The sequence below is a fragment of the Eubalaena glacialis genome, chromosome 3 (genome assembly GCF_028564815.1).
Source record: "Eubalaena glacialis isolate mEubGla1 chromosome 3, mEubGla1.1.hap2.+ XY, whole genome shotgun sequence".
In the NCBI taxonomy this organism is placed as follows: Eukaryota; Metazoa; Chordata; class Mammalia; order Artiodactyla; family Balaenidae; genus Eubalaena; species Eubalaena glacialis.
Window position 1 is genome coordinate 180,515,065 of NC_083718.1, and position 21,002 is coordinate 180,536,066.

Below are 21,002 nucleotides of genomic sequence, written 5' to 3' on the forward strand. Positions count from 1 at the left end.
CACTACTTTCTTTCTGTTAAGTGCCTGGCATATGTCATTATACTCACGATATACTAACCATGTTTTCCTAATCACAAAGTACTTACAATTTTTTTCTTTTAACTTTTTGTTTTGATACAGTTTCAGACTTAGAGAAAGATTACAAGAAGAGTCCTAAGAATTCTGATACCCTTCACTCAGATTCCCCAAATGTTAACATTTTCCACCTATTTGCTTTATCCTCCCTTCCCATCTCTCAATGTAGCTTTGCAATAGAGTACATAAACCAGCATGCATTGTTTTTTTTATTTTTCTTTTTTATTAATTAATTTATTTATTTTTGGCTGTGTTGGGTCTTCGTTTCTGTGCGAGGGCTTTCTCTAGTTGTGGCGAGCAGGGGCTACTCTTCATCGCGGTGCGCGGGCCTCTCACTGTCGCGGCCTCTCTCGTTGCGGAGCACAAACTCCAGACGTGCAGGCTCAGTAGTTGTGGCTCACGGGCCTAGTTGCTCCTCGGCATGTGGGATCCTTCCAGACCAGGGCTTGAACCCGTGTCCCCTGCATTGGCAGGCAGATTCTCAACCACTGCGCCACCAGGGAAGCCCCCATTGTTTTTTTTAAATTGAAGTATAGTTAATTTACAATGTTTCAGATGTACAGCAAGGTGATTCAGTTATTTTTATACCTGTATATATATACATATATATATATATACACTTTTTCAGATTCTTTTCCATTATAGTTTTACGAGATACTGAATATAGTTCCCTGTGCTATATGGTAAATCTTTGTTTATCTATTTTATCCACCACATTGATCTTTAAACCATACAGTTCAGCTACAGCTGCTTAATTTTTTTCTTTCATTGTATTTCCTGTAACGTGACTATATCATTTCTTGCTCTTATCAGTTTTAAAATTTATTTTAGTTCCTTGCCCAGCCACTTGGGCTTAGAAGAGAACTAGTCTTTTAAGTCCCTCAGGTAATAATTTATAAAAATTACTATTTTTTAGTTTCTATCTTATTTTCTGGGCCAAAGTATTAGAACCTTATGTTTCATCTAGAAGTCTTTTTTACTCCATTTATCCTGTTTCTTTCTTTTGTTATCTAAATTTAGAATGTGGATGCCATTCCAAATCTTTGTAGCAATACAAGAACCTCCAATACTGAAATTAATGTGGTATTTATAATGGAAGGTCATTATCCTAGAATGCATTCTTCAAATCTATAAGCCAGAAATATTAAAAATGTATCAAAAAATGTTTAGGTACAGGTGCAAATCTCCCTGTGATAGTCTGCATTTGCCTTTTTTACTCTCTTTCGTACAGCTGCAGCAGATGGAGGGGGATGGAGGAGAGCAGGGTCATTTGATCTTTTATTATTTTCTGAAGCCTCTCCAAGAGAACCTTTGCAGATTAATTTTGTCCTTTGGGTAAAATAAAATTAATGTCCCAAGAGCCACTATAAAACGCTTGGTCTCCAGCCTTCTCCTTAGGGTTCTTTCTGTATCTTGTAATATGGCGATAGTTACTGTGTTACGGAAAGTTTTTTTTGCCCTGTCTTTCATCTTTCATCTTTTTTGTTTAAGGAAACTGCTGTTTTATTAACCCCTGATATAAGACACTAAAGGAAAATCCCTACTGTTATCACTGAAGCCATGTTTTCCTCCAAGACTGGCCTTGACTTGACTGAATTTTATTTCTAATGTAAAATAGCTCTTTTCTTACCAAGAGTCTAGATTAATCACCAGGTACCAATTTATTTATCAGCATTACACCGGGAATAAAAGGCGCTCCTCCAAACCATGGGGGAGAATTTCAGGGCTTTCAGCATTTTCAAAACGTCTCCAAGTTCTTGTGAACATTTTTTGATTTGGGTGGACTGTGTGCCACAGGGCCTGGAGCTTGAAGTCATCCACCAAGAACTCACACACAAGAGGGCCCTCAAGGCACGCATACCTTTGCTTAAGTCAAACTGCTTTTCTCTCTTGGATCTGGAACCCAGATAATTTTTTATCGGCAAAAATATAGACATTATCCTGTGGATAAAAGTTCACATTCTTTCAGTTCAGAGTAATGATTGTAAACTTGATCAAAGGACTCGGGAGGAGGATGGATGCATAGAGCAAGCAATCAGAGTTTTTTTTTTTTTTTTCATTTCATTCAAGTTGATATTACAGTAGTACATCATTATACCGCATAGTAAGAGCATTGTTGTAAAGAATATTAAATAAGTAGCACTCAGCAAAACAAGACAATAAGGCAAGGCTAGGATTTGGAGTTTAGGAGAGTTAATATTTCCTAAATTGAAGTTAGAAAAGTCCAGGAAATTGATAATTCTTAGGATAGTCTTATAGGAATGTGTGCCTTTAAGAAGTTTTTTTTTTGGGCTTCCGTGGTGGCGCAGTGGTTAAGAATCCGCCTGCCAATGCAGGGGACATGGGTTCGAGCCCTGGTCCGGGAAGATCCCACATGCCGCGGAGCAACTAAGCCCGTGTGCTGCAACTACTGAGCCTGCGCTCTAGAATCCGCGAGCCACAACTACTGAAGCCTGTGTGCCACAACTACTGAAGCCCGCGCGCCTAGAGCCTGTGCTCTGCAACAAGAGAAGCCACCACAATGAGAAGCCTGCACCCCGCAACAAAGAGTAGCCCCCGCTCGCTGCAACTAGAGAAAGCCCGCGTGCAGCAGCAAAGACCCAATGCAGCCAAAAATTAAATAAATGAATAAATAAATTTATTAAAAAAAAAAAAAGTTTTTTTAAAAAAAATTTTCCATTATGTTTTATTACAGGATATTGAATATAGTTCCCTGTGCTATACAGACCTTGTTGTTCATCCATTCTATATATAATAGTTTGCATCTGCTAATTCCATCCCTCCCCCATACGCCCTCCCCCTTGGCAACCACAAATCTGTTCTCTATGTCTGTGAGTCTGTTTCTACTTTGTGGATAAGTTCATTTATGTAATATTTTAGATTCCACATATAAGTGATATCATATGGTATTTGGCTTTCTTTTTGACTTCCTTCACTTAGTATGATAATCTCTCAGTCCATCCATGTTGCTGCAAATGGCATTATTTCATTCTTTTTTATGGCTGAGTAGTATTCCATTGTATAAGAAGTTTTATTATTATTATTTTCAATTTTATTTATTTATTTATTTTTGGTTGTGTTGGGTCTTTGTTGCTGCATGCTGGCTTTCTCTAGTTGTGTCGAGTGGGGGCTACTCTTCGTTGCGGTGCACAGGCTTCTCATTGTGGTGGCTTCTCTTGTTGCGGAGCATGGGCTCTAGGTGCGTGGGCTTCAGTAGCTGTGGCTCACGGGCTCAGTAGTTGTGGCTCACAGGCTCTAGAGCACAGGCTCAGTAGTTGTGGCGCACGGGCTTAGTTGCTCCGCGGCATGTGGGATCTTCCTGGACCAGGGCTCGAACCAATGTTCCCTGCATTGGTAGGCGGATTCTTAACCACTGCGCCTGCCAATGCAGGGGACACTTCCTTCTTTATAGGGAAGTTCCTATAAAGACTTTTTAACGAAGAATTAGAAAATATAAAGAACAACCAAACATAATTGAAGAATACAATAACTGAAATGAAAAATACACTAGAAGGAGTCAATAGTAGACTAAATGAGGCAGAAGAACGGATCAGCGAGCTGGAAGACAGAGTAGTGGAAATCACTGCCGCTGAAGAGAAAAATGAAAAAAGACTGAAAACAAATGACGACAGTTTAAGAGACCTCTGGGACAACACCAAGTGTGCTAATGTTTGCATTATAGGGGTCCCAAGAGGAGAAGAGAGAGAGAAAGGGCCTGAGAAAATATCTGAAGAGATAATAGCTGAAAAGGTCCCTAACCTGGGAAAGGAAACAGTCACCCAAGTCCAGGAAGTGCAGAGAGTCCCATACAGGATTAACCCACAGAGGAACACACCAAGACACACTGTAACCAAAATGGCAAACATTAAAGAGAGAATATTAAAAGCAACAAATAACATATAAGGGAACTCCCATAAGGCTATCAGCTGATTTTTCAGCAGAAACTCTGCAGGCCAGAAGGGAGTGGCACAATACTTAAAAGTAATGAAGGAGAAAAACCTATGACTAAGCATACTCTACCCAGCAAGGTTCTCATTCAGATTTTTTTTTCCTTTTTTCAGGATTTTATTTTATTTTCTCCAGGCCTTATTGAGATATAGACCCACAGCACTGGGTAAATGTACGGCGTACAGCATAATGATTTGACTTAAAATCATCATAAAGGGATTATCACAATAAGTTTAGTGGGCATCCATCATCTCATATAGCTACAAAATGAAAGAAAAAATATGTGTTTTTCCTTGTGATGAGAACTCTTAGGATTTATTCTCTTAAGAACTTTCATATATAACATACAGCAGTGTTAACTATATTTATCATTCTGAACTGATTCGGATTTGATGGAGAAATCAAAAGCTTTACAGACAAGCAAAAGCTAAAAGAATTCAGCACCATCACATCAAACCAGCTTTACAAAAAATGCTAAAGGAACTTCTCTAGGCGGAAAAGAAAAAGCCACAACCAGAAACAAGAAAATTACCGGATGAAAAGTTTACATTCTTTCTTTGCTAGTAGAAAAAGGGGGGAATGGAACGTTACCTGGCAAATAGCAAAGAGCGATGCAAACACGAGCTGGTAACATTACTAATGATGGTAATCAAAACATAAAAGGGATTTCAGCGCGAAGAAAGGACTGGTGATTACAATAATAGCGAGAGGTGGTGTGAGAAGGAGAAAGAGTTTTGCAAACTGAAACGCTATACTTTAACTGTTGGGAGTGGGGGGTGGTCATCAGTGAAGTGAAGCAGGTGAGCGTGATTAGGCTTCCACGGCCTCTTCTCGTCCTTAGCTTTCTTGAGCCGGGGCCATTATATTCGCCGATGCAGGTCTACTTCGCTGCCTTGGTCTAGTCAACTGAAACCAATTCCCAAACTCACCTCTCCGGAGTGCCCGAAAGGCACAGACCTCCCATTTTCGGGAACGACTTCCAGCCCGCTGGCGCGGAGCTTAACGCTCCCGCCCTCACCCGAAGGACTACGTCCTGCGCAGGCGCATCCCCTCGTTCTCGTCCCCACGCCGCGTCACGCTCCCCCTGCGAGAGCAGAGGGAGGCTGTCCTCGCGCGCCGCGTATTTTGGCTGGCGACTGCGTCGCGCAGTCTGACGCACCGATTGCGTCACTTCCGCCCCCTCCCGTGAGGAGGCCCTGGGCCGGTGGCAAGCCCCCGGAGGGAGCCGCAGTAGTACGACGGAAGATGGCGACGAGCGGCGGCGAAGAGGCGGCGGCTGCGGCGCCGGCGCCCGGGGCCCCGGCAACGGAGGCAGACACGACCCCGGGCTGGGAGGTGGCGGTGCGGCCCCTGCTATCCGCGTCCTATTCCGCCTTCGAGATGAAGGAGTTGCCGCAGCTGGTGGCCTCAGTCATCGAGAGGTACCGGGCGGCGTCCCCGGTCGGGCGGGAGCCGGGAGGGGGAGGGGAGGTCGTGCCAGAGGATCTGGACCCGCTGCCCGGCTACCTCCTGAGGCTCTGGGACCGCGGCCCTGGCCCCGGCTTCGGGGCTCCCCGGCCCTGGGAGAGGAAGGCTTGTCTGGTGTTCTTCCGCCAACCCGGGTAAATCCTGTGCCTCAATTTCCCTCACGAGCAAAACTTTTGAGGACGCCCTCTCGGGAGGGCGTGGCCGGGCTGGTTTCGGAGTAATTTTGAGATGCGTCGACCTCGTAGGGGAATGTTCCCAGGGCTGCCCCCATGTTAAGGTCAAAGCGCTGATGAGTTTGCATTTCTCGTCCGCGCTCATCCCCCTAGCCTGGGCCGTAGCGGAGCCCGGGGTTTAAATTGGAGAGCTACCACATAATTTAATAAAGGTTTCCCTGGTGCTGTAAATTACTTGGGGGCACGTGCTGTTTCTGTGACTGAAGCCACTAGTTATCATTGATGACTTTCTTTTCAGGTTGCACTTATGGTATATTGCTACCGTAACGGTCTTTGATTAAAAACATTCCAGTGTTATTCTGAGAGGTCATTTTCCCACTGAAACCGTATACTCGCGCTCTCTCTCAATAAAATATCTTTAGACTCTTACCAACGGGACTGTTTATTGGTTTGCTGTTACATGAATTTTTCTTTCTGAGATTCTTAGATTGTGAGAATTGTGTGCATACAAGGCCAGTCATATCACAGTGCCTGCCTTTTCCTGTCTTACCTTGCTCAGAGCAGTCTTTCATTAGTTTAATGGTAGACCTGCCTTTAAAGCCAGTCTCACTTTCATTTTTCTAGCCAAACCTGACTTCAGCAACTTTCTGCAATTGCTAACTGGGTCATTTTAGCTTCATGCCAACAAGAGTATACCTACATGTTATCCAGAAGGTTAGAAATTGCCATTTATTACTCAAGGGAGGCCCATGGTTTGACACATTGTCTATTATAGTGTTTATTGTTAGGTTTGTGATACTTTGGATGAGGTTTAAAAAAATAAATTAGAATAAAATAATGGTTTGGTTTGGTAAGTTCACAGTTAACTTTACAGATGGATTTTCCTATCTAATTATTAAGCCAAGAAGGTTCAGAAGATGTAAACAAATATCAAAGATACTGCTCTCAAATTATGTAGTCTCTTTATAACTGTTTTAAACATTTGGATTAGTGGTATTTTTCCCGAATTACACTTGTCGTGTTACTTAGAGTGGTCAGTGTTCCACTTTTTAGAACATTTGCTTTTATGTTTTTATGGACATGAGCTGAGTAGGTAATAAAGACATTTGTTGACACCCTGGCCCATACATCCAGTATTATGGGCCCAGACCTTTTAAACTGTAATAGTTAAGCAACTGCCTCCAACCTGTAGTAGGAGCCAAAACCAGATATGTCAAGGTACGTTTGAATTTTGCCAAATAAGTGATAGTGGCCCCTCTTGCACTCTGTATAGCCAAGATAATCAAGGGTTGCCTGCGTTTATAGACGCTAATAAGACCTCTTTTCATGGTTTGGAAAAGAAATCCAAACTGATGGCTGTTTAGTAACACATATTTTTATTGGAAGGCAAGATCCTTGAAGTCTCTGTTCTGGTTTTTGCGGCTCAGTCAACTTTGGAAAGCCTGTTATGTGTCCTCTTCAGGCTCTCCGAGAGCAATATGATCTGAAGGTTGTGCTTATTGTCTGAGAGGTCATTTTCCCACAGAAACAGTTTTCTCTCTCTCTCTCCCTCCCTCCTTCCCTCCCTCCCTCTCTCAATAAAATATTTTCAGACTCTTGCAAATGGGACTGTTTATTGGTTTGCTGTTACATGGTTCTGTAATTTCCAGAAGAAATTTCCAGAAGAAATATCTGGCTTACAAGTTCTTTACAGTTAGAACAACTGAACATATCAAGTGTTCAGTTTGGTGTAGAGCAGAGGTCAGCACATTTTTTCTGTAAAGGATCAGAGTAAATTTAACTTGCAGGCCATACGGTGTGTACACTAGTCATCTCCGCCATTGTATGGCGAAAGCAGCCATACACATTACATAAATAAATGGGTGTGGCTGTGTTCCAGAATCTTATTTATGGGCACAAATGTGAATTTCATATGATACTTACATGTCACAAAATGTTCTTCTGATTTTTTTTTTTCCCCCCAGCCATAAAGACACATGTAAAAACCATTCTTAAATATGGGCTGAACAGAGATAGGTGACTGGCTGGATTTGACCTGCAGGCCAACCCCTGGTTTAGAGCACAAAAATTAATACCCTGCTATCAATATTCTGTTTCTCAAAAGTTTTATTTGCTTTTTCAAAAAAAAAAAAAAAAACGGTGTCAGAATTGTGGAATTATTTCTTGAACATCAAGTTATGGCCACTGAGTATAGAACCAGGTCAGAGCCAACACTGTACAGATGCTGTGGCGCGCTTCGCTTTGCAGGTAATCAAAGGTTTAGGTACCTAGGCTGCTACTTTACCTCTGTGGTTGCCGCTCCCAGACAGTACCGTGTTTCTTTCTGTGGTTATGCCTTCCATGTTTTTCTTCCTTCCCTCCAGGGACCTTCTGTTTTTCTGTTGCAGTCTGCTACTCTCTGCTTCCCTTTTTTTTTTAAACTCTTTTTTTTTTTTTTTTTTTTTTTTTTGATGTCCTGGCTCCATCATGTCAGCTCTTACTTCCTGTCCGGTGGCCTGCTCATCCATTGAATTCCTCCCTTTTTGACCTTTGGGGACGATGACACATGCCCTGAGAGACTCCTCCGCCATTCTACTTTGTCTCTATTCTTTCATACTACTTTCTGCCTCTATTCTTTCATACTTTTATAGTTGGAATTGACCTTTGGGTTTGAAGAAAAGGTAGAAGAAATAATTCCTAGATCCAGACCCTGTTTTTTTTTTTGGCTGCCCCGCGAGGCTTGCAGGATCTTAGTTCCCCAACCAGGGATTGAACCCGGGCTCTTGGCAGTGAAAGCGCAAAGTACTAACCACTGGCCTGCCAGGGAATTCCCTGGACCCTGTTTGTTAAGTTTGACTTTGTAACCAAACTGAAACAAAGGAGGGATTAGCATGGATACATTGGGAAGCATACTCTCAAAAGTGTCATTAGATTTTTAAAGGAGAAAGATATCTGAGTTTACTTAAAGGGGACTTCATCTTCATTTCTACTGCTTGTTGATAGCATGTCTTTTAGTAGTAAAGATTGAAAATCTTTTAAACACCATTACTTTTCTAGAACAGAAATGAAGCTAGAACTAGCTTAATGGAGCACATGCCATATGTGCTTAATTGCTTAAAGTGTAATTGCTGAATGTAGCCTTATATACTACCCAATACAGAATTCCTTTTTTTTTTTTTTAATATTTATTTATTTATTTGGCTGCGCCGGGTCTTAGTTGTGGCACGGCGCACCGGATCTTTTTAGTTGCCACATGCAGGATCTAGTTCCCTGACCAGGGATCTAACCCGGGCCCCCTGCATTGGGAGCGCGGAGTCTTACCCACTGGACCACCAGGGAAGTCCCCAGAATTCCTTTCTTAACTCTGTGCAGGATATGTTGGTGAGAATGGTTCTCACTGAATAATTTGACTGAGTCTTTGTAGATTAAAAAAAAAGAAAAAAAGCCCTTTTCCCCTGAGCCAGTCCTTCCTAGGCTGTCCTGCCTTTCTTAGTGATAAGCCTCCTTGAGTCCCTGCCTCCCAGCTATTTGATAAAATTTAGGCTGAGGAGACCTACTTGGGAAGGCAGAAGCTGTTACAACATCCCCATTAGATAATGCACAGTCATTTTCTAAAAATCTCTTAAGGGAGAAAGGGGTGCACTAGTACCATCATCAGCTGAGTTCGTGATTGACCTACAGAAAGAAAGCCAGCCACCAAATGATAAGTGTATATAGTTAGTTGTGAGATTAGGTAATGTTTCCATGTCTCAGTATTACATTCCCTGCAGGTTTGTGGAGAGTGTGAGGGATGTATGTGAAAACTTTCAGTTCTTTGGTTAACATGTATTAAGTACTCTGTGACACACAGCAGATGGTCAATAAACATATTTTTTAAATGAATATAACTCATTAATGTATTTGTTATGCTTGTTTCATGATTCTAAGTATCTTGAAACAAGCATAATAGATTCTATACTTGGGAGTTTATGATTCTGATGAGGAGAAAGGGCTTTGTGGAGTTTCCAAACTTTGTGGAGTTTGTTTACAACAAAGATATGAATAGTAATCTAAGAGGGAGAAGGAAGGTGAATTCACTAAGGTGAATCCTTAGTGTTTTATTTTGCCCCATCAGATTTTTCACCTCTTCCTAGAAAAACCCAGATATTTCCAGACCCTGGCCAGTTCTTTTTTACTTACATGTCAAATTGGACTTCTGCTTAGCTGCTGTTTCCCTTTATGCTCTGCATTGTATTTATTTTGTGTGGAATAAAACCACTTCAGATTCCTTGTCTGTTCAGCAGTGTTTGAGGCTCTGTGATACTTCTGTTGCAGAGTTTGTTAGGCGAAGCAGACGTTTGAGGAAAATAGCTTGACTGCCTAGAGGAGAGATATTTTTACCTTGAAATCTCCTTATTTTTCTTCCTGTCATATTTGCCTTCAATTTCTGCATTCTTCTCCTTCCTACCTAACGTCTTGCCCTTTGTTCCATTTTTCCATTTCTTTGCCTCCTTTGGTGACTTGGTGTCTGTCAGGTTCTTGGGAAATGAGGGTGGGGTAAGGAATCGAGGCGGCACATCTTCATCAGGGTACTCAAACACACTTGTTTCTTTAGAATCAAGAGATAACAACATTGTCCTTTGGGCCACATGTCCACCTGCCTACTCTCCCCTTTAAGTCTTTTTTTTTTTTTTAAAGAAGGCACTCCGATATATTTTCTTTTTCTTTTTCTTTTTTTGGCCGCAACGTGCGGCATGCGGGATCCCAGTTCCCCGACCAGGGATCTCACCCTCGCCCCCTGCATTGGAAGGGTGGAGTCTTAACCACTGGACCGCCAGGGAAGTGCCCCACCTTTAAGTCTTTTTAAAACTAATCTCCCTAGGTTTATCCTTACTTGTCTTAAGCAAATCGTAAGTTGAGCCTCAAGACTGCTCCATTTTTTTCTATTGCCAATGTCCATCTTTCCCCAAAGCGTGTTCTTTGTTCTTGATTGGAATAAAGCAGTTGTGTATTTCTAGGGCAGGAAGTAGGGTTTGTTAAATCATAATAGGGCAGCACTGAACCAGGCAATTAAATGTGTTTACTCCTATGTTTTGGATATATTTTATTATCTGAATGGGAATGAAAGCAGCAGAATAAGTTCGTTCTTTGGATAGGCAGTTTTTCTCTTAGTTTTGGTAAACCTGTTCAGTTGAAAAATGTGGGGGTAAGCAGCTCTGAAACTTTGAAATAAAGCAGAGAAGGTAAATACTTAGTAAAATGGATCAAATTACAGGGTGGGGAAACCTTAGAACAATGAATGCATAAGTGTAAGGATGCGAGTGAAGGAACAGCTATTCATAGGAGGTGGAAGCAGGGGGTTGGGGAGTTCTCTGCTGAATGTGATGTGACCCTCACCAGTGTGATGGCCCCTGAAGCTTTGAGTGTTGCTTGATGTTTTAAGGTTTTTGTTTCCTTCTTTTTGTCCATCTGACAACTAGGGAGAAATGATCCTTGATGGGCAGGGAGGTTCTTGCACATCATAGGTGCTCCATAAATATTTTTTCTTGGTGAAAGAGTTATTCCAAGATAAGGAACTGATCTTTGATAAACACCCAGTTTATCCTTGATAAATCTCCAAATAGCAAAGTGTTTGCAGTGCCAGACTCTTAAGTGTTGTTTGAGGTGATTCATCACTCACAATGGCACCTTCCAAATGTTGAGCTTGTCTTTTTGGCTCTTGTGTTGATTTGGCAAGTGGATAGAGTGCTGACTCTGTTTACGTTTCCCTTCCGAGGCTGATAGTTCTGTTGGAGAATTAACTTACTGAGGAAACTGTTTAGCCACATTGCTCTCCTCTTTCCATTTAATAAGACATTTTAGTGTTTTCTTTGCCTTCTTGTTCCATGGGTTGCAGTTAGCATCTGATTTGATAAAGAGAATGACATAAATGTATCCAGTTTTTAGACCTAGTTGGGCTCCAGATTTTCACTGAAGAGGCCATTTTCTCAGGTAAAGATAAGGGATGTGGTTAATAATAACTTTGTTGTGATCTAGCTGTATCCTGTGGGTGTGGGGAGGGGGATGGAGGACTCTGGTACCTAAAGAATTTTGGATTTTATCACCCATCAGATGATTTCTTCCCTTGAGTTGTTGATTCTTTTTAAGTTACTGCATTATGGACTGGCCTTGTTTGGTCTTCAGAATGTGTTACTATAGTCTGTATTCCCACTAACAGTATTTTGAGTGCCCTGCTTTACCCCTCCTTTGGCCAGCTCATGGCATTATTAGCTTTGTCTTTGCCAGTCAGTAATACAGGACAAGATGGTATCCTGTTGTGTTTTTACTTGTATTTCTTTAATTCTAAGTGAGGTTGAAAGTGTTTCCTGTTTATTAGCCTTTGCCACTTACTAAGCCTGATACCTTGAACAAAGTACTTAGTTTTAACTCTCTAAGCTTCACTTTCTCAACTTGGATATACGGATGATAACAGTGCCTACCAAGTAGGATTGCTACAAGGATTAAGTCAGGTAATACCTGTAAAGGGGTAGGGTATCTGGCATATAGTACGCACTAAGTAAATGTTGGCTGAATTATTTTCTTTGCAGTGAATCAGAAATCCTGCACCACGAGAAGCAGTATGAGCCATTCTACTCATCTTTTGTTGCACTTTCCACACACTATATCACAACAGTTTGTAGCCTCAGTAAGTATTCTATTCTTGTCATTCCCTTTTAAGGGCTCATGAATAGGGAAATTGTGTGTCCTCTTGTTACGGTGTCTGAACAAGTTGTTAATGAAGTCTGTATTTTAGTTGTAACCTGTTCACTCAAGAGTGGAGACAACTGTCAGTATGATGAGGCTCTGGAAGTTCCTTTACCGAGGCCAACCAAAAGGGATTTAAAAAAACTATTTGGTTTGGACATCTATTTCATAACCATTAAGTTAACCTTCCTTGCCTTTTTAATCAAAAGCATTTTATTGATTTTACACATGTAATTATTAGTGTGCTGATTTTGGGGGGCAGGGTGGGTGGGATTGGGGGGTTAGGTGGATACTGACCTGGGGTTAGCAGCCACTAACCAAGGCTCTATTCCTTATTTGGTTTTGGTGAGAAATTAAATTCTGCTTTTGTGTTCTCTGGTATGTGACTGGATTTCAACTTCAGTTCCCCATCTTTTAAACTTTTCTACCCCCAAACGTGACCAAGCCCTTACTTTCCACTATTTCTGAAATTTTGCATTTTCACTTTTTTTCCCAATCTTAACTCATATAGTTCTGAAGAATTTGAATTATTTTACTTAAATAGTTTGCTAAGCAAGCAAAGTGAAAGGAAGTTACAGGGTTGCTGAGTAATCTTTCGGTGTCTAGTGCTGTTTATTATAGGCATTGGCTACCACTCTAAGAATCACTTTTAGATTGGAGAAACTTTGAGTAGGAAGCCCGTTGCAAAAAGGGAAAGGAGAGGTGGTGTAGTCTACCGGCTAAGAGCGTGAACTTTAGAGCCAGACTTCCTGGATTTAACTCCAGCTGCGTGACTTTGGTCAAATCATTTAACCTGTCTATGGTTTAATTTCCTTATCTGTTAAAAAAAAAAAAGAAGGGAAGGGGGGTAACAATATTATCTACCCCATAGAATTGGTTTAGGGATTAAGTGGGTTAATATATTTGAAGTGCTTGGTACTTACTGTGATGTATTTCCTATTATAATTATCTTAATTTCTAGTAAATGTAAGATAAATTGATCTAGAAGCAGTTGATGCTTATCAATGCCCAAATGCCTTTGTTTGCCTGTGGGGTTGTTGGTTCTATATAATTATTCTCTTAGAATGATATTGGGAATGTTGGACATACGGAGCTCAATACTTATTTGGTTTATTGACTGTGAGGCTGAAGTGAGTTATAGCAGTCTGAAGTTAAGTAAAGTTTATTCCTTTCTCAGTTCCCCGGAACCAACTTCAGTCTGTGGCAGCAGCCTGTAAAGTCCTGATTGAGTTTTCTCTCCTGCGTCTGGAGAATCCAGATGAGGCTTGCGCTGTGTCCCAGGTAAGAGTGATGGGCCCATTTCTGGCCCTTATTTTGTGGTAGGCTTGTGACTGACAAGTGGAATGATGGAGAAGGGATGGCATAGAGCAGGGGTTGGTAAACTTTTTCTGTAATAGGCCACATAGTAGATAATTTGCCGACCATCCAGTCCCTGTTACAGCTGATCTCTGCCTTTTAAACTCTGCCTTTGTAGTGTGAAAGCAGCCACAGACAATACGTAAATGGATGAGCATAGCTGTGGTCCAGTCAACTTTATTTACAAAAATAGGCAGTGAGCTGAACTGGGGCTATGGTTTACCAACCCCTGGTATAGAGGGCTGCAGAGGCTTTTTCAAGGATTGCAAAGATATGCCTGTGGGGGCCAGGCAAGTGACATAAAGTGAGTCAAGTATGCTGGTTGAGAAGGGTGCGTGACCCAGCTATAAAGGGGCCAATCACTGTTTGGCTCCAGCTGACTGTTGCCGTACAGGAATGGCAACAGAGTTGCTCTGTCTTGTAAATTATTGAGAGAGACAGGAAATCTGGATTTGTATGTTAAACCTTCCATATTTTAAAAAGTTGGCCATAACTTCAAATTAAAACAACAACAACAACAACACTGAGAACAGTAAGACAAGCCTGCAAGCGGATGTGGTCTGAGGACCGTCAGGTTGTGACCTCTGCTTTACTGTTTTTCCTAATTTGCAGTTCTTGGTATGAACCTAAATTTGGCCCTTTGCCAGCTAGAAGTCCCTAAAGAATAGACTCTTCTAAAAGGCATATTTGAATTTTTTTTTTTTCCAGAAACACTTGATTCTCCTCATCAAGGGCCTGTGCACTGGCTGTAGCCGATTAGACAGAACTGAAATTATCACATTTACAGCAATGATGAAATCGGCCAAGCTGCCACAAACAGTGAAGACACTGTCAGATGGTGAGTGTTCCTTCACGAGACTTGGTTTCTTGGCCAGTCCTCTGGCCAGCTATTTCCTCTTTTGCCTTCTAGTGGCACTCCCCTCATCCCTCTCTTGCTTTTATATTTTGTAGTGGAAGATCAGAAAGAGCTGGCTGCACCAGTAAGCCCAGAGCTGAAGCAGAAGGAGGTCCAGATGAATTTTTTGAACCAGCTGACGTCAGTTTTTAACCCTAGAACTGTAGCATCATCACCCGTAGGTCCACAGACTCCGGTGAGTTACTTCAGCCAAATGGCCTCATTCTGTGGGGTTTGTTAAGATGATAATACTAGGAAAAATAGCTAACAAATGTATTTTACATTTGTGATAGAAAATGGTGTACCTGCCTTTGGTACAAAGCTGAAGAATACAAACCAAAAATAAGTAACACCCCAATTCCTTCTGTTCACAGTTATTACTATTTTGAGGACCATTCTTCCAACATTTCTCAATGCAAGTAGACAAAGAGCATGTACTCCTTTCTGTAAAAGGCATCACTCTATACTAGTTACAGAATATATATATTTTAAAGCTATGTATTTTCCCCCTCCTCTTGGAAAAATGACTTGTATTTTCCCCAACATTAGAGAGGAATTTCCCCCTCATTAACTGGGGGGTCTGAAGAGTATCTGTGGAGCAGCTGTTTAGTTTGGATGGTTGGTTCTATTCTGAACTTGAGGACAGCAATCAACAGATGATAGTATCTTGATGGGCCTTTCACATCCTTTGTTTCTCTTCAGGCGGAAGGAGAAAATGATGAGCAGTCATCCACAGATCAAGCCTCTGCTATCAAAACCAAGAATGTGTTCATAGCTCAGAATGTGGCTAGTCTTCAGGAGCTTGGTAAGACTCTTAATTGTCAGCAGAAAGGTGGTTTCTCTGCTTTCAGAAATTCCTTAAGTGGAAGAAAATCAAGCAGCAGAGGCCTGTTTGTAAGGTTGAGCTTTTTCGTTAATTCAGGTGGCTCAGAGAAGCTACTGCGTGTGTGTTTGAACCTGCCCTATTTCCTACGCTACATCAATCGGTTTCAAGATGCAGTGTTGGCCAATTCCTTCTTCATCATGCCTGCAACAGTAGCAGATGCCACTGCTGTTCGTAATGGGTAAGGTGCTCCAGGGCGCATATGCTTTGCGTTTTAATGCTGCTCTCAAAAAGAGAGAAACTGGTTAATTTTTATGGCATGCCGACTTTCTTTAACTATCAGATTATAGAAGCAGGTGACTCAAAGAGACACTTTTGTTAATCTTCTCTTATATTCCAGTTTTCATTCACTGGTGATTGATGTAACCATGGCATTGGATACCCTTTCTCTACCTGTGTTGGAACCTCTCAATCCTTCTCGTTTGCAAGATGTGACAGTCCTCAGCCTAAGTTGTTTGTATGCAGGTGAGCAGTTGTTATATCTGATCTCATGTTCTCAGCCAAGGACAGTTACACTTTCTGGAAACCATGAGATCCTTCTGAGTACTCTCTCCCCCTTTACTTAGACCCTTCTCCCAAGGATCATCTGATATCTCACCTAGATGAAATGAGGTCTCAATAGGAATCTTGTAAATTCACTTATTGTTCAACTGCTGCCATTGTGTTATGTGGATATTTGATTTCATAGTGTGTGCACATGGTAAGTGTCTGCTGTTTGAAAGCAAAATTCCAAGTGCTTTTGGGATATTGAGATGAGCAGTATGTAATCCCTGCCCTCAAGGAGCCTATACTCGAGCAATGGAGGATAGATCGGACCACAGAGTGTAATATAAAACAGGAGATGATAAAGGCGATAAGAGAAGTATAGAATATTATGGGCACACAGAGAAGGGAGAATTGAGTCTTGCTGTGGGAGCAGATTTGAGGAAGGATTCATAGAACAGGTGGTATCTGTTTATATTGATAAATGCAACGACTGTTATTCTTCATGCTGCTGCAAAATCCCCTCCCTTCCTGTTGATTATGCTGCCTTGGAAGTGGGGCCTGACAGCTGGTGTTTACTCTCTTTTAAGTTATTGTTACAGTGACTTTTTAACCCAAATCACTGATCCTTGATTTTAAATACCATAGTCCTGGTATGTCTTGGGAGGCATAACAATTTCCGACGTTTACTGGGTTCTGTGAGTGAGGATATGAACAGTCTTGGAAACCTGACCTTGGGAGCACCAAGAAATTGCTGAGGTTAATCATCTCCGTACATTCTTTGAATGGCTTTATTGTAAACATCTGTGTGTAAACAGGAATATAAAGATAAACGCACTTTCAATTGGGGAAGGCAGTATTCACAGAGGAGTTCTGTTGATGTGTCTTGCAGGGCAGGTAGGATTTCAGTTTGGCTATCCCTAGGCAGAGGCAAAAGCAGGACCAAGAGTATCCTGGAATTTGGGGGAACATTTGTGTGTGTGTGTGTGTGTGTGTGTGTGTGTGAGTTTAGTGGGTGTTGGACAGCTGGAAAGAAAGTACAACCCAATCACAGAGGGCTTAGAAATGCAGTCTAAGTCATTTGGACCATATCCTGTAGGCAGTAGAGACCATTAAAGATTTTGAAGTGTGCTGTGATTTGAGCTATACTTTAGGAGCACATTGAAGCGGTAGTACCAGGCTGGAAGATCTGCTAGGAGGAATTTGTGGTCATTCGGGCAAGACAGGTGAAGGGCCTGAGCGAGAACTGCAGCAGTGGGAATGGAAAGCTAAGGCAGCATGTGAGCAGGCGCTCTCTCCAAGCCCATTTCCAGTGTTTATTCCTAGTTCTCTATCTTTGATTTTTGCATTTTTAAATTTGGGGTTTATTAATTTCAATTTTCAGGGAATTTCTTGAATATCACATGGATCTCAGTGTACTTAGTTGGTAAGGATTAAAGAGTCCTTAAAAATTCTTAGCTGTTAAGGGACTTCCCTGGCGGTCCAGCGGTTAGGACTCTGCACTCTCACTGCTGAGGGCGCCTGTTCAATCCCTGGTCGGGGAACTAAGATCCCGCATAAAAATTCTTAGTTGTTTAAGGAGCCCAGATTTGGTTTGTTATTGAAATTTGATCACTTGGAATTTGATTTAAAGAAAGGGATTTGGCCTTGATGTCTTTGAGAAATACTAAGTGTGGGATTGTTTTTTTTCCATCATCTTAAAAATTTTAAAAATATTTTAAAATTAATAATTTCATTTTTAAAGCAGTTTTAGGTTTGCAGAAAAATTGAGTAGATTGTACAGAGTTCCCATATACTCTCTCTCCGTTATATACAGTTTCCCTTGTTATTAACAATTGCATTAATAGGATACATTTGTTGTAATTGATGAACCAATATTGATACATTATTGTTAACTGAAGTCCATCGTTTACTATGTTAGGGTTCCTTTTTTGTGTTGTACAGTTCTGTGGGTTTTGACAAATGCATAATGTCATGTAACCATCATCATTGTGTCATACAGAATATTTTCACTGCCCCACAAATTCCCTGTATTCCACCTAGTGGTCCTTCTCCCCTACCCCTAACGCCAGTCCCTAGAATCCACTGATCTTTTACTGTCTCCATAGTTACTTTTTACAGAATGTCATAGTTAGAATCAATTATATAGTATGTCGCCTTTTCAGACTGGCTTCTTTTGCTTGCAGGGGGTGGGGGGGTTTCAGGACCCCCCGTGGATACGAAACTCCACGGATGCTCGAAGTCCCTTGTATAAAATGGTGTAGTACAGTCAGCCTCAGCATCTGCAGATTCGGCATCCACCGGTCCCACCAGCTGCATCTCCAGATGCGGAACTGGGGATGTGGAGGGCCAGCTGCATGCATTTAAGGGTCCTCTGTGTCTTTTTGTGGCTTGGTAGCTCATCTCTTTATTGATGAATAGTATTCCTTGTATCGATATACCACAGCTTGTTCATTGATTCACCTATCAAAGGACATCTTGATTGCTTCCATTTGTTGGCAGTTATGACTAAAGCTACAGTAAATATTTGTGTACAGGTTTTTGTGTGGATGGAAGTTTTCAGCTCATTTGGGTAAATACCTAGGAGTGCGATTGTTGGATTGTATGGTAACACTGTGTTTAGTCTTGCCCTTATGGAATTTACTTTCAGTAATCAAATCATGGAATTGCTTGTAGGTGGGTTGTGTTTTTGTGTTTCAGTTTCTTGGAATGTGTGTATCTTTTCTTTTTCAGGTGTGAGTGTGGCAACTTGCATGGCCATCCTTCATGTGGGTAGTGCTCAGCAAGTGCGGACAGGGTCCACGAGCTCCAAAGAAGACGACTATGAGAGTGACGCAGCTACAATTGTCCAAAAATGTGTAAGCTACGCCTCTGGGGACACGGAACCTTGATTATTCAAATGAGGGAATATGGCCAGTTCCACTTTCTTTCTTTTTAGAGGGAAGGACATGGAGTACTCTCCATACCTCTTCCCCTTGGGTAGTAGGTCTAAGAGGTAGGCCTTGAGCTTGTTTATTTGGCAGATTGGTTGGCTCTGCAGGAAACACTGCAACTTTGTGGTGGCAATGGACTTTGTGAAAGATGAGTCATTCAATCAGCAAATATATGTAAGGGCTTCCTGTACTGTGTCAGTGCACTTTCAGTGGAGGCATACGATAGACACAAGACAGCTTCAGATAGTGATAAGTGGATTGGATGAACAAATGTGATAGAAAGTGATCTGATGTGGTCCTGGGTGTGTTGCTTTAGATTAGGTGGAGGGGACGCCTCTGAGAAGGTGACATGTGAGCTGAATGAAAAGACAGAGTCAACATCTTATGACGGTCAAGGAAAGTGTGATGGAATTCTATCATTGGAAGTGGCTTGAGGATATTGATGTCTTCAAGCTAAATTGCTTTGGGTAGGATTTAGCATTTGTAATGAACTATGTCACCTTGCTCAGATTTTTGTGTATGTTTGATATTGGACAGCTCGAAATCTATGACATGATTGGACAAGCAATCAGCAGTTCCCGCCGGGCTGGTGGTGAGGTAAGAAGTCTCTGCTATATTCCTGTCTTATATCTAGTCTGTAAGGTATGTAGCTTGTAAGATCTCTGTTTATATATATTTTTTGTGCCTTTTTCAATAGCACTATCAGAACTTCCAATTGCTGGGTGCCTGGTGTTTGTTAAACAGCCTTTTCCTCATATTGAACCTCAGTCCTACTGCCTTGGCTGATAAGGGGAAAGAGAAAGATCCGCTGGCTGCTCTCCGGGTCAGAGACATCCTTTCTCGTACAAAGGAGGGAGTGGGCTCTCCAAAGCTGGGGCCTGGAAAAGGGTATGTGTCCCCTTGACTGCTGCTCAGGTTTTGTTTTCCTGCCATTTTATATTGATGGGGAGCTAGTGTAACTCCTCTTATCTCCACAGCAATAGAAAAATTTGCCTCCATCCAGTTGAATGTAACTACTAAGAGGATGATCATAGTTTACTATCTCTACATCATAGCTGTATGATTTTGGGTAAATCACTCATTCTCTCCAATCTTGTTTCCTTCTCTGTAAGAGGGAGGAAATATCTGTGTAATACATATTTTAGGAATTCTGTGAGGTTCAAATCAGAAAAAAAATGCTTCTATTTTGTAAAATGGGCTTGTTTGACTTGGAGTTGGTTACTCACTTGTGTGTTTAACCTGTAAAGTGAGGATTCTGTCAGGTCCTCCTGGCTTCCTGAAACATTTACTACTGTTTTGATGAAGTCTGGACAGAAACCCTTGCTTGCCAGGAAAGAAGTTAGAGATGTGACTTCTGTGTTGTTCAAGGTTTTATTTTCTAAGCCTAGGCATTTTTGGATTTTATTTATTTTTTCAGTCCCTACCATGTACCACTAGTCTCTATCCAGCCATTGAGGATAGAGCACTAATCAAAGCAATCTCCTTGCCTTTATAGAGTTTATTTTCTAACTGGAGCAACAGTGAACAAACATACTAGTAAGTTCACGATAGATTATCATATATGAGTGTTGTGAAGAAAAATAAGCCAGAACAAGGAGTTAGGGAGTGTCAGGGGCTAGTATTTTAGTTAGCACGGTCAGGAAAGGGCTCTGAGAACAAGGTGTAGAAGTGAAGTGACAGATGAGCCATGCAAATATTTGGGGTAGAATTGTTCAGGTTTTGAGGTGGAAGTGTGACTGGCATTTTTAAGGCTCAGCAAGGTCAGTATGTCTAGAATAGAGAAATCGAGGAGGGAGAGTGGTAGAAAATTCTGTCAGAGAGGTAGCCAGGGCCAGATCACTTAGGGCCAAGTGTAATCTGTAGGTGTTAGAGGGTTTGTGAGAGGGGAGTGACGTGATCTGAATTATTAGTGACCGGAGAACCCAGCTGTTCTATGGAGAATACACTGTGGGATCGTAAGACAAGGGGGAGAGAGAACAGTTAGGAGGCTCAAGCCTTACTCCGCACAAGCGATGAGGGGACTTGGAGTGGGTGGTAGTAAAGGCAGGGAGAAGAGGTCATATCGGGATGTTTTGAAGGTACAGCTG

At 41.6% G+C, this 21,002-nt stretch overlaps 1 protein-coding gene and 1 long non-coding RNA gene across 9 annotated transcripts in view; one reads left to right on the plus strand and one right to left on the minus strand.

Annotated features, from left to right (window-relative positions):
• Positions 1 to 327: 327 nt before the first annotated feature.
• Positions 328 to 5,126, minus strand: LOC133087532 (uncharacterized). The gene is made up of 3 exons (XR_009700411.1): positions 4,953 to 5,126; positions 1,937 to 2,016; positions 328 to 536 (listed from the first exon to the last, which is right to left on the minus strand). It is a non-coding gene; the product is annotated as an uncharacterized LOC133087532 (long non-coding RNA).
• Positions 5,127 to 5,215: 89 nt separating this feature from the next.
• The window catches only part of UBR4 (ubiquitin protein ligase E3 component n-recognin 4), a 126,303-nt gene continuing 110,516 nt past the window's right edge, over positions 5,216 to 21,002 (plus strand). For all 8 annotated transcript variants that reach the window (XM_061184842.1, XM_061184844.1, XM_061184845.1 and 5 more), the window contains exons 1-11: positions 5,216 to 5,444; positions 12,209 to 12,306; positions 13,543 to 13,646; positions 14,430 to 14,559; positions 14,673 to 14,812; positions 15,319 to 15,421; positions 15,539 to 15,680; positions 15,840 to 15,964; positions 18,716 to 18,840; positions 19,453 to 19,512; positions 19,613 to 19,803. In XM_061184842.1, coding sequence (XP_061040825.1) covers positions 5,269 to 5,444; positions 12,209 to 12,306; positions 13,543 to 13,646; positions 14,430 to 14,559; positions 14,673 to 14,812; positions 15,319 to 15,421; positions 15,539 to 15,680; positions 15,840 to 15,964; positions 18,716 to 18,840; positions 19,453 to 19,512; positions 19,613 to 19,803 — 1,394 coding nt within the window. In that variant the 5' untranslated portion in view covers positions 5,216 to 5,268. The remainder of the gene's footprint in view (positions 5,445 to 12,208; positions 12,307 to 13,542; positions 13,647 to 14,429; positions 14,560 to 14,672; positions 14,813 to 15,318; positions 15,422 to 15,538; positions 15,681 to 15,839; positions 15,965 to 18,715; positions 18,841 to 19,452; positions 19,513 to 19,612; positions 19,804 to 21,002) is intronic.